Genomic DNA, 16,622 nt, shown 5'->3' with positions numbered 1-16,622 from the left:
TAGAGGTCAGGGAGGAGGATCCTATCAATCTTAGCATAGTGGTGATGTGCGGGGGAAAGTATGTATAACCCCTCCAGTTCCCATGAAAGTCTCATCAAGCATCTGCAACGTTGAGGGACTGTAGGGCAGAGCAAATCTCTCCCTTAGCCTTACAGGAGAGCTTATCGGCAGGTGGGGAGGTGCAGTCTAGGGTAGCAGTGTTGTAAGCAATAAAGAACATTAACAGAGAACAGTGGCTGTAAACTCAGAAACAGGGTGAGCACTCCAGGGTAACCGATGGGGCCATTTCCAGTAGGGGCTGTAGATTTTGTGCCTCCGAGAGAATCTGGTTACAGAGCTCTGGGTAGCGAATAATGTCCCTGGGTATATTTGGGCTCTTGGGACGTCCCAGTTCATGGTAAATACAATCCATTTGAAGCAGTGTGGGGTCAACAGAATCCCACAGGGTAAGACACACAGTAGTCAGCACGAGCACATCTCTTGGGACAGCAGGGCTACAGACACAAGTGAGGCAGGGGCTTACCCTGTATGAGATGCAGGAAGGAGGGTTCAGCAGCTCAAGGAAGCTGCAGTGCCTTCAGGGTCCGTTCCCAGAAAGGAGGATGTTGCAGGGGAACCTGTTTGTTGATGTGGGCCAGGAGGAGCAATGAGAGGGCCAAAGGCAAGACAGTGTGGATGTTACAGCGTAACCAAAATGGCGGCTGAGCCACACAAGCAGGTTGGAGTGCAGGCACCAGCTGGATCAGACAACGGGGTCTGCAAAGTAGACAGTATAGAGAGCTAGTATAGATTTTTTTTTCGTCATATTTCGACACACCTAACTTATGTAAATTTCTGTGTACGGGGATGCATAGGGCTTTGTTTTTTGGGTTTTTTTTTTGCAGGGTCAGCTACACCATTTTGGGAAATGTCTATTGCTTTTTATTCAAAATTTTATCGGAGGCAAAACAGAAAAAAAACTGTGGTTTGGCACTTTTTTCTCCACTACGGCATTCACTGAAGAGGAAAAAATTTTTAGAAGTCTGTAGACCGGGATATATAATCTGCTTCACAGTATTTACTTACTATTTACTTAAATGTACAGTATTCTAGAGAAAGGCGGTGACTTCAACTTTTAGACTAATGCCCGGTTCACACATGCTGATGTGTTTTGTCCGGAAGGGTCTGCATGAGGACCCCTACGGACGGAACACAAGCGCAACTGCAAGCGCTGTGCAGTTCAAGCGCACAGGCCCCATAGACTATAATGGGGTCCATGTGCTTGCCGCACACTGCCCACACAAACGATTCTACTCCTAGCTTTGGCTCAAAAAACCGCAACAAAGAAAAGCTGTGTTTCCGCAACGTGGGGCCTTAGGGTCCATTCACACGGGAGCGCTTTATTTGGCGATGAATTTTCAGCGCTGAAAAAAAAGCCTCCCATTGATTTCAATGAGTTCTGCTAGCTTTTTTTTTCACTAGCAGAAAATTCCTAAAAAAAAGCTAGCGGAGCCCATTGAAATCAATGGGAGGCTTCTTTTTCAGCATTGAGAATTCAGCACCAAATAAAGCGCCATTTTCCTCCTTGCTTGAACCTGCATTCTTTTGATTATAGGTTCCAAAGTCTGCAATACAACTGCTTTCAAGTCTACGGGAGTTTTGCTTTGTTTATATAGTGGCTGATCATAGGCCATTGCTCAATAGTATTATTCCTATGACTGGCATGAAAACCTTCAGCAGGCTCCAGGGTGTTTTTTTTTTGTTTGGTTTTTTTTTAAAATTAAAGGGGCTCTATCACTGGGAAAAGTCATTTTTAACTAATCACATCCTTGTATAGCCTTTAGAAAGTCTATTCCACACCTACCTTTAGTATGTAGATTGCCTCAGGGCTCGTTCACATCTGCACCCGGCACTCCGTACTTCAGGTTTCCGTTTCCTGCATAAAACAGAGCAGGAGACGGAAACCTGCAGGAGTCTTTCTCACCCATTCATTTGAATGGGTGAGAAAGATGTCCGGCCGTGAGCGGCGGTGAGCGTTTTACGCTCTCCACCGCGAAACCGGGTTTTTTAATCCGGACACAGAGTTGGACATGCAGTACTCTGTGTCCGGATTTAAAAAAAACGGTTTCGCGGCGGAGAGCATAAAACGCTCACCCCCGCACACGGCCTCATCACATAATCATGGACCATAAGTCACATGACCATGGACAGAGTTTTATCCTCTAGAAGTAACAGAATGAATGACAACAAGCAGAGATCTAGAAAACCGTGAGGAAGTGATACAGAAAGTATATTGGAAAATTGTATATCTGTCTATTGTACATTTGTTTGTCAATATTGGTCTGAAAGTGGCCAACCCCTTTAAGACAGGAAGACCTACAAACAAGCTACAACTGAAGACAGCAAAGTTCTGGCAAAGCATCACAAGGGAGGAATCCCAGCGTTTAGTGATGTCCACGGGTTCTGGACTTCAGGCACTCAATGCCTGAAAAGATTTGTCTACAAAGTATTACAAATTCACTTTTTGTTCAAAACAATGATAAGGTTTTGTAGAAAAATTGTTGCAATTCCTAAACATTTCAGAGGATATGCTTGGACTTTTTTGGAATTTTCTTTTGCCTTTTTTCTTCAATTTATAAATATTTCCACGTCACCAAGTAACACATCGGATGTCTTGCAGCTGTGTCGTATTCTATTATAAGGCATTATTATACATAATAGAGGATGTCAGATGAACCCTCCGGACCAGCCAAGCACCTATAGTACATGAAATGGTGTGCCAACATATCTTTGGGGTGCTGGACATCCTACCCTTTTCCATTCAGAACCTATATTTGGTCATCCAGTCCAAGCAATCTCATAGATTGTAAGCCCTCGCGGGCAGGGCCCTCTACCCCACTGTGCCAGTCGGTCACTGTTAGTATTATATCTACCTGTATATTCTGTGTATTTTATGTAACCCCCAAATGTAAAGCACCATGGAATTAATGGTGCTATAGAAATAAATAATAATAATAAGCATGAATGTGTGTGGTGGGGTTGAAAGAATAAATGAGAATTCAGCCAATAGCTAGTGAAGGCATGTGGTCATCTTAAGTGAACAACACCTATATGCAATACAATTCTACACTTATAATATACTGTCTAATTAGGCAAACCATCTTCCTAGTAAAGACACCTGCTTCTTTTTATGGCATGTATATATTATCATATACATACAGTAACATAGTCCCATACCTGGTGCAAGTAATAGGATAGATTTATGCATTTTATACTACTTCTGCATGCTATCCTTTAATTTCTGTGAAAATCTAGTTACATAAATCAGAGAAAATGGAAGTATCTTGTAAAGCACCATGGGATTAATGGTGCTATAGAAATAAATAATAATATTTTTGCTCAACCCCTTCTGTTAAACCTGAAAGTATAAACTTCAATTGCATCTCAGTTGTTTCATCTGAAATCCAATGTGGTGGCATGCAGAGCCCAAATCATGAAGATTATACAGTCCTATGAAAAAGTTTGGGCACCCCTATTAATCTTAATAATTTTTAGTTCTAAATATTTTGGTGTTTGCAACAGCCATTTCAGTTTGATATATCTAATAACTGATGGACACAGTAATATTTCAGGATTCAAATGAGATTTATTGTACTAACAGAAAATGTGCAATATGCATTAAACCAAAATTTGACCGGTGCAAAAGTATGGGCACCTCAACAGAAAAGTGACATTAATATTTAGTACATCCTCCTTTTGCAAAGATAACAGCCTCTAGTCGCTTCCTGTAGCTTTTAATCAGTTCCTGGATCCTGGATGAAGGGATTTTGGACCATTCCTCTTTACAAAACAATTCAAGTTCAGTTAAGTTTGATGGTCGCCGAGCATGGACAGCCCGCTTCAAATCATCCCACAGATGTTCAATGATATTCAGGTCTGGGGACTGGGATGGCCATTCCAGAACATTGTAATTGTTCCTCTGCATGAATGCCTGAGTCGATTTGGAGCGGTGTTTTGGATCATTGTCTTGCTGAAATATCCATCCCCGACGTAACTTCAACTTCGTCACTGATTCTTGAACATTATTCTCAAGAATCTGCTGATACTGAGTGGAATCCATGCGACCCTCAACTTTAACAAGATTCCTGGTGCTGGCATTGGCCACACAGCCCCAAAGCATGATGGAACCTCCACCAAATTTTACAGTGGGTAGCATGTGTTTTTCTTGGAATGCTGCTTTTTTTGGATGCCATGCATAACACCTTTTTGTATGACCAAACAACTCAATCTTTGTTTCATCAGTCCACAGGACCTTCTTCCAAAATGAAGCTGGCTTGTCCAAATGTGCTTTTGCATACTTCAGGTGACTCTGTTTGTGGTCTGCTTGCAGAAACGGCTTCTTTCTCATCACTCTCCCATACAGCTTCTCCTTGTGCAAAGTGCGCTGTATTGTTGACCGATGCACAGTGATACCATCTGCAGCAAGATGATGCTGCAGCTCTTTGGAGGTGGTCTGTGGATTGTCCTTGACTGTTCTCACCATTCTTCTTCTCTGCCTTTCTGATATTTTTCTTGGCCTGCCACTTCTGGGCTTAACAAGAACTGTCCCTGTGGTCTTCCATTTCCTTACTATGTTCCTCACAGTGGAAACTGACAAGTTAAATCTCTGAGACAACTTTTTGTATCCTTCCCCTGAACAACTATGTTGAACAATCTTTGTTTTCAGATCATTTGAGAGCGGGCTGTCCATGCTCGGTGACCATCAAACTTAACTGAACTTGAATTGTTTTGTAAAGAGGAATGGTCCAAAATACCTTCATCCAGGATCCAGGAACTGATTAAAAGCTACAGGAAGCGACTAGAGGCTGTTATCTTTGCAAAAGGAGGATCTACTAAATATTAATGTCACTTTTCTGTTGAGGTGCCCATACTTTTGCACCGGTCAAATTTTGGTTTAATGCATATTGCACATTTTCTATTAGTACAATAAACCTCATTTCAATCCTGAAATATTACTGTGTCCATCAGTTATTAGATATATCAAACTGAAATGGCTGCTGCAAACACCAAAATATTTAGAACTAAAAATGATTACGATTAATAAGGGTGCCCAAACTTTTTCATAGGACTGTATATACACTGAGCAACAAAAGGGTAACAATGTTTTGAACTTTTGACTTTCAGGGTCAGTTCACACGTGAACCGCCCACGCGGGTTCTGACACAGAGAGAGACGCGGCGGTCTGCATAGACCACCATTGTAAAGGGGTGGATTTTGAAGCGAAATCCACTGTCAAAATCCACCCCTTTGCCCACGTGTAAACTAGCCTTCAGGCTTCATATCTCACCATCCACTACAGCAGGGGTATGTAACCTTCAGCAGTCCAGCTGTTGTAAAACTACAACTCCCAGCATGCATACTTGCTGTTATTCTTTGAACTCCCATGGAAGTTAATGGAGCATGTTGGGAGTTGTAGTTTCACAGCACCTGGAGTGCCGAAGGTTGCGGACCCCCGCACTACAGTTTCAAACATGCGACTATCATCACTTTATGGACAATCATCTTGGCTATCTCATAAATACAATGGCTTGCAAAAGTATTCATACCCCTTGAATTTTTTCACGTTTTGTTACTTTTCAATCGCAAACGTAAATGTATTTTATTGCGAGTTTAAGCGATAACCACCACAAAGTAGCAGATAACTGTGAAGTGGAAGGAAAATGATACATGGTTTTCAGAATTTTAATTAAATAAAAATCTGAAAAGTGAGACGTGCAAAACTATGCAGCCCCTTTTGCTGCAATTACAGCTGCAAGTCTTTTGGGGTACGTGTCCACCAGCTTTGTGCAGCTAGAGACTGAGATTTTTGCCCATTCTTCTTTATAAAATAGCTGAATCTCAGCCAGATTGGATGGACAGCGTCTGTGAACAGTAATTTTCTTGTCTTGTCACAGATGCTCAATGGGATTTAGGTCTGGACTTTGACTGGGCCATTTATACACATGGATATTCATTGATGTAAACCATTCCACTGTAGCTCTGGCTCTATGTTTGGCTGTATGTTTAGGGTCATTGTCTTGCTGGAAGATGAATCTTCTTCCCAGTCTCAAGTCTTTTGCAGCCTCCAACAGGTTTTCTTCCAGGATTGCCCTGTATTTAGCTGTATCCTTCTTCCCATCACCTCTGACCAGCTTCTCGATCTCTGCTGAAGTACAGCCTCCCCATAGCATGAGCCTGCCACCACCATGTGTCACAGTGGGGATGGTGTGTTCAAGGTGTTGAGCTGTTATTTTTTTCATTACACATAGCGCTTTGCATTTAGACCAAAAAGTTCAACTTTGGTCTCATCTGACCAGAGTGCCTTCTTGTACATGTTCGCTGTCTGTCCTATTTGTCTTGTGGCAAACTGAATGTCTTACGCCTTTCTTTCAACAATGGTTTGCTGGATTGGTCCCCAGACCTCAACCCAATCATACACTTTTGCGTAGAGTTAAAGAAAAAGCTGTATTCGTACCCAAGTGAATCAACCAGTATGCACCAACATTAGGAACATGCAGAAAAGATCTGGGATTATATTGTCAGATTTTGCTCTTGAACCCACCAATTTAAAGATCATTTTGGTAGGTGGGTACGAACACCCAGGACTCCAGCACTGCAAGGCTGCAGTGCTAACCACTGAGCCATCGTGTTGCCCCTTGGTAATTTGATTTTTTAGAAGAAGAGAAAGGGAGGCTGTAACTGGGATATAGTCTAAGTAAGGGATCGTACAAACATTTTTTAACCTGAGACAAGCTGCTAACTGGAGCTTGAACTTCCTGTTTAATCAAGGATCTTATCTCTTCTGTACTTTCTTCACAGGGGGATTGCAAGTACATCCAATATGTCAGACATGACGGCGTTTGTTGTCTATTGCGCATGCACGGGCCAGCAGACATTTTTGTGACATTGTCAGGCAGTGCACATGCGCAATTGCTCACAATCACCCAGGAACTCTACTGCACATGCCCGAGGTGAAGATGATGCTCCGTAACAGGATATTCCAGTATCAAGGAAGGTAAGTATGTCGGGGAGGGGTGTAGTGAGGTGAAGGAAGGGAAAGTTAGGGGAAAGGTGGGGAGGGTAAAGGAAGGACAGGGAAGGTAGGGGGACAGGGATATAGTACGTGACGCTCCGTTTCCAGAAGCGGCGAAACGGAACGTCACGTGACCGCTCCAGTGATGATGGTAAATATGCATTTTTGATGAGGCAAGTAATTTATAAAGTAGGTGGAGAAGGGGGGTTTAGTTCAATGTTTAAATCTTTTTTTTTTATCCTGGACAACCCCTTTATACCTTTCTGATTTGAAATTGGCTCCAAACAAAGGAGCCCTGCCTGCTCTACCGCTCAGACTGGAATATAGAGGAAGAACGAACACGACTCTGGCCTATGCAGATTTTCAGACAGCTTTTTCAAATTTCCCAACTGGTGACATCATCAGGCGGAGCCGACATACCGAACTGAATCACACTCATGCCTATCCCTGGAACTGCGCTGCCTGCACACACGCAAGGAAAAGTGGAGGCCCCAGGAAGGACCCACTACAGGGCAACATGGGCCAGGTATGGTGATGCCAGGTACTTGAATTCCCAAGGAGCACAGTTCACCAGCAAAGAAGGAGCCCCAGCAGGAAGATTGTACCCTAATGGCAGACTTCATACAAGAAACGTACCAAGTAAGTAGTGATCCTCTGTTGCCTTAACACCATTGGAGAAAGAACTCTGCACCTGATCCTAATAGAAACAGGAAAAACACTGAAGAGGTGAGGGTTCTTTTAAAGGGATTCTACCACTAAAACACTTTTTTTTCTAGTTACCACGTCGGAATAGCCTTTAAAAAGGCTATTCGTCTCTTACCTGTGGAAGTGCTCTCCGCCGCGCCGTTCGTTCAAAATACCGGTTTGTACCGGTATGCTAATTAGTTCTCTCGCAGCGATGGGGGCGTCCCCATCGCAGGAGCAGCGATGGGGGCGTCCCCATTGCAGCTTGAAAACCGACCGCAGCGCCGCCTCTCTGGTCTTCGGTGTCCTCCCCTTGCTTCTTCAGCGTACTGTCGGACGCCTGCGCAGTACGCTCTGTTCGGCGAAGATTGCCGAACGTACTGCGCATGCGCAAAATTGCGGTCCCAGCCATAGTGCGGGCACCGCACTTTCGCGCATGCGCAGTACGTTCGGCAATCTTCGCCGAACAGAGAGCATACTGCGCAGGTGTCCGACAGACGCTGAAGAGGCAAGGGGAGGACACCGAAGATCAGAGTCGGCGCTGCGGTCGGTTTTCGAGCTGCAATGGGGACGCCCCCATCGCTGCGAGAGAACTAATTAGCATACCGGTACAAACCGGTATTTTGAACGAACGGCGCGGCGGAGAGCACTTCCACAGGTAAGAGACGAATAGCCTTTTTAAAGGCTATTTCGACGTGGTAACTAGAAAAAAAAGTGTTTTAGTGGTAGAATCCCTTTAATCTTTGTTTTAATCCCGTTCCTATAAGGATCAAAGGTCAATCCATCCCGTTTTGGTGCTCTTGGTGGTGAGGTTAAGGATTATTTCGAAAAAAAAATACTAAAACGTTAAGGTGCATGTATCTAAACATGTCAAAGTCCAGTTAATGTTTTTGTGTATGTAATTTAAAAGGAGTCTGTCAGCAGGAAAATCAGTATCAAACTAATGACAGTACATTGTAGGACGGCTTCTCCACTTTTCAAATGCTTGGTTGGTTTTGTATTGCAGCTCCATTTTAATAAAAATTGTATTCTTATACAAATTATCTACAACGTACTTTGGAAGTGTTTTGTCTCAGATGTCACTCAAGCAAAAGAGTGGAGCAGGGTGGCGGTTAAGGCGGAACTCTGGCAGGAGAAGAAACGCCCCTAAAGAACTTTTCAGTTCATTTGTAAAGGAATAAAAAGCTTATCTGAATGAAAATGGAGCTGCAGTGCACCTTACCAGTGCCACTTCTGTCTTCGGTGCTATTCCCTGATGTCACATGGAGTTGCAATGCTTTTATTTATGCGTCACTATGCCACTTGATGCTGACGCCCCGTGAGCCAGAAGCGCCAAAGACAACAGGGAGTCATGTCAGTGAAGTGACTAACACTGTTTTTTATGTTTTCTCAGCTCCCCTGGCACTCTGCTTATTATACGCTGGGGTCTGAAGACATCCCAGAGTATAATAATAGCAGTTTCAGTACAGCCATGTTCTTTTTGAATGAAACCGCCAGAACCTGGCAAGATGAATCTCGCAGGGTTTGCCCAACATTTAATCATATTGTAAAGGGGCGTAACCTAAATAATCACCATTAATCGATATCAAGGTAAAATTATTATTTGCCCGCTTGATTTAGTTTAATTTAGGTCAAGCTTCAAGTAACACGTTTCAGTACTTCACTGGATGCTGGATTGCATGTACTTCAAAAAAAGATGAAGAAATTTTGACACCAACCTTTTCAACATATAAAAACTATCTATATCTCCAGTACACCTGAAACATTAAAACCTGTTTACCAATACAGCATGCTACTCTTTTTTGCTTGATCATGTGGGGTGAAATGGTGCTGTTGCACTGAGGATGCATCGCAGTGAAAGAGTGTGTATACGTTAGTTTGTATACTGTGAATCCTACCTGCCAATTTTTTTAAACTGGCATTTGGGAATAAGAATGTGGTGAGCTAAGTTTAATTCGGAATTTCTCTGTTCATAACCAAGCCCCCATTTCAATAGCTATACACAATATTTTCACTGGCCATGTCCTCTATTCAAAATCACCCACGACTCTACTTTTGGCCACCTGAGTCCCTTCTTAGGATGTAGTTTCCTGGAGGCATGTACAGAAAACACTGCTTGCAGGGAGGCTGCTGTAGCTCAGCTCCATGTCCCAAGTCAATGGGAGCTGAGCTGCAGGGACAGCACTTGGCTGCTATACAAGTCACGGGGCCAACTACGTATATTGGTTAGTTGGCCCCCTACTGACCAGATACTTATTGCCTATGCTAATGATAAACCAGAAAATAATTAACTAGAGTGATAGGTGTAACTCTCTTTCCCATTTCAGGCTAAGACCCCACACTGCAGAAACGCAGCATTTTTTGTTGCAGATTTTGCTGCGGTTTTTTGAGCCAAAGTCAGGAGCGGCTGACGGCGGAATGGAAAATATAAGGAAGCTCTTAGACGTTTCCATTTCGTTAAATCCACTCCTGACTTTGGCTAAAAAAAAAAATACAGCAAAAGCTGCAACAAAAAATGCTGAGTTTCAACAATGTGGGGTAGGCTCAAAAAATATGAGCTAAAAATCTTTCCACTTGAACAAACAACGAATTAGAGGAACCTGTAAGGGTATGTTCACATGAATTTTTATTTTTTTTTTTTTGCTTGGAATTTGATAAGTTGAGCACACCAATATTAAAAACTTGCAAAAACACTGTTTTCAATGGAAGTCAATGATGGATTCATCTGTCAGCTCGCTATAAGTCATAGACATTGCTAAAACCCGGGAGGTTGCCAGTATTCTGGCGCTCTGTGTGGACTATATGCTGACTACTCTTCTCCCACCCATACAGACACGGACAATACAAGTACAGCGGTCTTATGTAGTTATAGTAACACAGTGCATGCTGATAACAGAGAAGCCACAGCTCTAGCACCCGGTCACAGCTATGACGGAGTAATTCACCCAATCCCAGCACTCCACTTGCCTGCTACTGACAGCTGCAGTAACTTCCGGCATCTGGTGATGACGTCACCGTCACTGTAGCAGCGCCACGTCTCTTTGGAGCGGTGTTTCCGGCGGATCCAGTGCCCGGCTACTACCTGCAGTCATGTCCGTGTCCGTTCTCTCCGTTGTGTCCCGCTTTTTGGAGGAATATGTCAGCTCCACTCCCCAGCGGCTCAAGCTGCTGGACGCCTATCTGCTGTACATCCTGCTGACAGGAGCCATGCAGTTCCTGTACTGCCTGCTGGTGGGCACCTTCCCATTCAACTCATTCCTGTCCGGCTTCACCTCCTGCGTGGGCTCCTTCATCCTGGGCGGTAAGACGAGGCTCATGTTATTGCATTGCAGGGCATGGGGTTAATACTCAGGTGTATGTTTACGTGGTGAGTGTATGGGAGGCCCTGCATGTTTCAGTGCTGTGTGTCATCCTCTCCTAAGCATTGACAAAAGCTGAACTTATACAGTGCAGGTTTGTTTGTAAAGGGGCTGTACTACTACAAACACTTATCCCAATTCCACTCTGGTGATCTGACCACTGGAACCCTCTAATGCAAACTGCCGGCGTCCGTATGCTTCCTCTCCGCCTTTAGGCTAAGGCCCCATGTTGCGCAAACGCAGTATTTTTTGTTGCAGTTTTTTGAGCCAAAGCCAAGAATGGCTTCAAAAGGAATGGGAAATATATAGGAAACTTACACTTCTATCTTCTGCACAATCCACTCCTGACTTTGGCTCAATAAACCGCAACAAAAGAAGCTGCTTTTCCGCACCGTGGGGCCTCAGCCTTAAACAGTTTTTTTTGCATGTCCGACTTTGTAGCTGTGCAAAAAAAACAAAACAGTATCTTGGAGGAGAGGCTGTATATGGACACCGGTGGTTTGCTTTGAATGAATGGGTTTTCAAACTGACCACCAGCAAGCCCTCCTCAAGCAGTTTTTCCTGGGATTTAGGCAGAATCACGGCAGGCAGACAGCGGCGCAAGTGTGAATGCCTCATAACTGTGATGCTGGTTTAATAACTTTTATCCTGATGATATGCTTAACTATTTTTTTTAATGAAGCTGGGGGATGTAAAACTTAAAGAGGACCTTTCATGTCCTCCTGCACAGTGCACTTTCAGGAAAGCTTTACTGCAAATCTCCCCGGGTTATTTATTTAAACATATATAGTGTTGCTTAATTTAGCACTCCCCTCCTACTACTGTGCTAATGCTTTCCTGTCCCCAGCCAGTCTCTGTTTACTAGACTGCAGTGAATATTCGTGACTGCATCGGTATCATGTTGACAGCATATAGCTCTGCTACTCAAAAAAATAGATCACCCTCGTGTGTTCAAGATTTCATATCTCAAGTGTGAAAATGACCAATCACAAATTTTCCCATTAAAAAGTAATTAGGTTATTAAGATTCTATTAAGAATCAGGCAGCGGGATAACTTTCCAACTCGGAGTATGTATAGACAGTATGAGCATGTAGAATAAATAATTGGAGGACTTGTGCTGCATGATATTCTCACTTGCTTATATGTAAGAGATGACTTGCTCCTATATAAATGTTGGCTAATGTCTGGTTTCTTTTCCTGCAGTGTGTTTACGGATCCAGATCAACCCCCAGAATAAAGGAGAATTCTTGGGAATCTCTCCAGAAAGGGCCTTTGCGGACTTTCTTTTTGCCAACACTATACTTCACCTGGTGGTTGTTAACTTTGTCGGATGAGTTTTCATTCTTTCTGCATGTTTTGAGGTGAGTATATAGTGCGTGGAGAGTTGAACTAACTTGTCTTATTCTATAATTAGGGATTGACTGTTTGCAACTTTCTAATATGTTTTCTGATTTAATTTTTAATAGAAATTTGTAATCGAAAAATAACAAAAAACGATCATCAGCCAGGATAACCGACCTGATATTGTTCACGTTGGTTATTTTGGTTCACTTATTCCAATACCTGCGGTTTCATTTGGATGAAACTACTTTTAGACTCTGAGGCCCATGGAGATGAGACATTAAAAAAAAAAACGGTTACTCACTTCTCCTCGGCTCTGGCATGACTCCCTGCTGTAGTCAGGGGCCTCAGGATCAGCCTCCGGCACTTCTGACTGACGCCAAAGACAGCAGGGAATTGTGCCAGAAACCAGGAGAGGTGAGTAATACTGTTTGGTTTTTTTCCTGGGCTTCCGCTTATTACACTCTGGGGTCTGAAGAGACAGTAGGGTATAATAATAGTAGTTTCAGTTTAGAGGTGTTCTGTGCGAATGAAACTGATGGGCGTTCCTCATGTGTCTTTGCCCGACACTGTAAAAGTGGTGTAGTTTAAAAGGGTGTGACCTAAATCATCATCATCATTAATTGTAATCTAGGTAAAATGCCTGATTAATCTTGATTTAGTTGATAATGTCCGAGCCCTAATTTGTAAGACCTCTTACTGCTGTCAGTGAATAGAAACATTTGTGCTTACACCTGTATGCTGAAGCCTGATCATGTCCCATTTGTACAGTGGCAGGACTCATTACATTGTATGAGATCTCTTGTAATCTGTGCTTCTGTCTCAGTGGGACATAACCAAAACAGAATTTCTGCTTCTGAACGTAGAGAATAATATTTACATTCACTGACAGCAAACAGATCCTAAGAATCAAGGCTGCAGAGTTGGTGGATCAAACCACTTAAGACTCCTCTATTTTTCCACATCCTGACTCTGAGCCTTCATGAAAGGCTGCCGCCCATAGCTAGGCAGTGGCAGGAAAGCTCCTCTAATTAAAGAAAAAGACAGTGATTTTGATACAGCGAGTGAGACCTGGACCACAAAAAAATGGCTTATTTTACCAACTCCACAACAAACACGTCTAGCTTGGTTTGCATATTCATTTTAGTGGGGTCGAAATAAGGTGCTAACAGGCACCTCTGAAATGAAGCATGTCCAGATCTTATCCACACACGTCTACGGAGCAAGGCTATTATTACATCGCCTGGCCACTGAAGCAAATGGTGTGCCATGTGAAGAGAACATAATGCTTGCATAAACGACACAGAACCTTCAAACAAATTACCAGCTGGGCCCCCAAGTGTCAGATCCCCACTGATTTTTTTTTTTAACCTATTCAGAGGGTAGGTCATCAGTAGAAAATAACTGGGCATCCTTTTTAAAAAGCCATTCTAGACTAGTGTTCTGTGCTATTTATGCAAGGGCATGCAGAGTGTGTGAGTACCTACACATCGTAGATGTAAACACTGCAGGATTTACAGTCTCTGCAGTCCTAGCAAATCCCACCCACACATTGCAGAAAAATATGCCTGGTGGTAATATTGCGATTTACAAAACCGTTGCAGTTTTGGAAATCGCAGCATGTAAATGATACCTTCAGATATGCTGGCAGTTTCCCTATAGGTGTCATGGAAGCAGAAAGTCCATAGATGCGTTGCCGCTGTGGTCTTTCCAGCAGTGCTTTTTTGCTGTATCTTGCTATGTGGGGCCTTAACCTTTGGGAGGTTTTTTTTGTGTGTCTTTTACTATGTAGTTTTTTGGGCTGCAGATGCCACTGTTTGGGTAAACAGTGGAGTATATTGCACCATTTATTTAGATGGATGCTTTGGAAAAATCCTCCTTATGTTTACTTTCGATGGTGGACACTAACAAAATATCAACAGAGACCAAGGTACAAGTTACAACATGCAAAAGATTGATTGTCTTTGGAAGGAAGAAAGCGTTCTTGTCATGTTGTTCCCCCATCTCTCCTTACACCCCTGTCTTGGTTTCATAGAAGTCAAGTTTCTTTTGCATTGGACATATTTGTGAATGAATGTGAAATGTGGTATTCTTATCTAATACTTTTATAGCATGTCCACATATAAACCAATATGATATAGATGTCCTATAGGTGCAGTTCCCAACTCTAGGATCCATATCAGTCTTAAGAACAGGGGTACCTTACCCCATTTCTCAGAGTTTCAGTATTTTGTGCATGCACCCTGTCTGCAGTATCCCTGCTTGGCTGTTGTAAGTGCCCGAGAGATGAATAGAGACAGCCATGCAAACATAGCCAACTCTCCAGTCACAAACAGGAGGAACAAGACACAGTTTGCTAGGGATAAACTACCTAACACCCAGTCTTTTCATATAAATACAAATTCATAATGATCTTCCATAAAGGTTGCCCAAATACTGCAGCATCTTCAGAAGTCGGCCATCTTCAGCATTCAAAATAAAGTGCAGAAAGAGTAGTAAAAATCGGATTCTTATTAATTGCACTTCTCATCATTAGTACAATGTGATTAGAGTCCACAAATCTCCAGTATAGATCCACTCTTTCTCCAGTGGTATTCAAGTTCATTATAAAAGCGAAACAAGGCAGAGAACGCAGTTGTAATAGTATAGCACTGTAGACTGAATCACAGAAAAGCACTTTAATTCTACTCCTAGAATTTCAGTAAAAGGCTATTTTTACCTGTTATGACAAACAGGCCACCAAACAAGGCGTCCTCTGCTCCACTTATTTATTTATTTTGGCCACCAATCTTTTTATGTGGTAACTGGTGTCTACCGTCTTGTTTCTCTACTTTTACAAGTGAAGTACCACCTAGTGAGGAAAAAGTCCTAACCAATAATCCCCCAAAGTGGTGATTTCTTAAAACCATTATATAATGGCTCCTACAGTGTGTATATTACACTCTGCACTGCATGCAGCTCTCGCCTTCCTGCAGGAAGAGCAGTAAGTGCTTCCATCAGTATGGAACAGGGTGCTCCTTATCTGCTCTTTGTAGGGTTAATGGTGTGAGAATTGTGGCTACTTTTATCTATACCTGTTACTGTAGTCAATCGGCTCCTCTGGCACATCAGGAGAGGAGGGAGGGGGTAGAGCAACCTGGGGTCGGAGCTGGTTCTGATCACATGACCTGGGGTCTGAACCCCTGGGTCCAGTATAAAGAAACTGTCAGAGTGTCAGGTAAGGACAACCTCTTTACAGTAATAAAGCTGTTAGATGTCTGATAGATTTCCTTTATAGAGATGCAGTTGGTAATTTTTCTACTACTGTCCTGATTTAGCCAGTAGAGGGCGCCATTTCTCTATTTTGTAATAAACATCTGCCTTTTGACAGCATGGGCTGCCTTGCCATAGCCAAAATCGTATATAGCCATGGAAAATGTATCAGATTTCTATTGTTTTACTGAAGAGAATAACCAGTTACTAGGTTTCATGAAATTAAGATAATCCCTCGACAGAGCCAAGTGTACATGTTTTTAGGAAAGTAAGGAGAAATCTGTTTTAATGACCAACTTTAATAGATTCAACATTACACTAAAAACTGTAGTAAAAAGACGTATTTATTTATTTTTAATTTCATCTGTTCTGTAGCTTGTCTGTGATGCCATAAAATCACTCGTGGGTATTGTCCGTGGATATTGTCCGTGGGTATTGTCCATGGGTGATCTTTAGCCCGTTAATATATGAGCTTATAATCTTTTTTTCTTTTTCAGTTTCTAGAGTTGGTGTTTCGCTGGAGTGAAGACACTTTCCACATTGCTGGATGTTGGCAGAATCTTTTACAAAGTTTTCCTTTCTGTGACCTCATACTATGTTGCCTCCTCAAGAACATGACTTGGAGCCCCCATATGACATGGCCAATAAAGATGTGACTTTCTTAAACTGTTGTCCTATCAGTTTTATTTTGTTGCCACAACAGTGGGTGTCTGTTTATAGCCCTACTGATATATCATGTAGATGTGGTGGCTTTTTTTTTTGTAGATGGGCAACTAGGTACCATTCCTTTAGTTACCTACTGACTTTACTGCCAGTGAAAAATTGGCAAGGTGGCCGTATACCTCATTAGTTACTATGGGCACCACCACTGCTTTGTCTTTTGCACCGCTTATGATACTATACATATACACATTTGCATTATTTCTGTCCTTGT

The 16,622-nt window shown here is 42.6% G+C and overlaps 1 protein-coding gene across 1 annotated transcript; it reads left to right on the top strand.

Moving 5' to 3' along the window:
- Positions 1-10,751: 10,751 nt before the first annotated feature.
- DAD1 (defender against cell death 1) lies at positions 10,752-16,354 on the top strand. The gene is made up of 3 exons (XM_075263228.1): positions 10,752-11,036; positions 12,299-12,456; positions 16,186-16,354. Exons 1-2 carry the CDS (start codon positions 10,826-10,828, stop codon positions 12,427-12,429), a joined length of 342 nt encoding a protein of 113 aa, XP_075119329.1. The 5' UTR covers positions 10,752-10,825; the 3' UTR covers positions 12,430-12,456; positions 16,186-16,354.
- Positions 16,355-16,622: the final 268 nt, after the last annotated feature.

This window comes from Leptodactylus fuscus, chromosome 1 (assembly GCF_031893055.1).
Source record: "Leptodactylus fuscus isolate aLepFus1 chromosome 1, aLepFus1.hap2, whole genome shotgun sequence".
Lineage (NCBI taxonomy): Eukaryota > Metazoa > Chordata > Amphibia > Anura > Leptodactylidae > Leptodactylus > Leptodactylus fuscus.
Note: the sequence above shows the minus strand (reverse complement) of the source record. Positions and strands in the feature narration are given on the sequence as shown.

Coding starts and splice junctions, on each gene's coding strand:
- DAD1 (XM_075263228.1), top strand. CDS start 10,826: ATGTCCGTGTCCGTTCTCTCCGTTGTGTCCCGCTTTTTGGAGGAATAT. Junction 11,037..12,298: donor GGGCTCCTTCATCCTGGGCG/GTAAGACGAGGC, acceptor CTTTTCCTGCAG/TGTGTTTACGGATCCAGATC.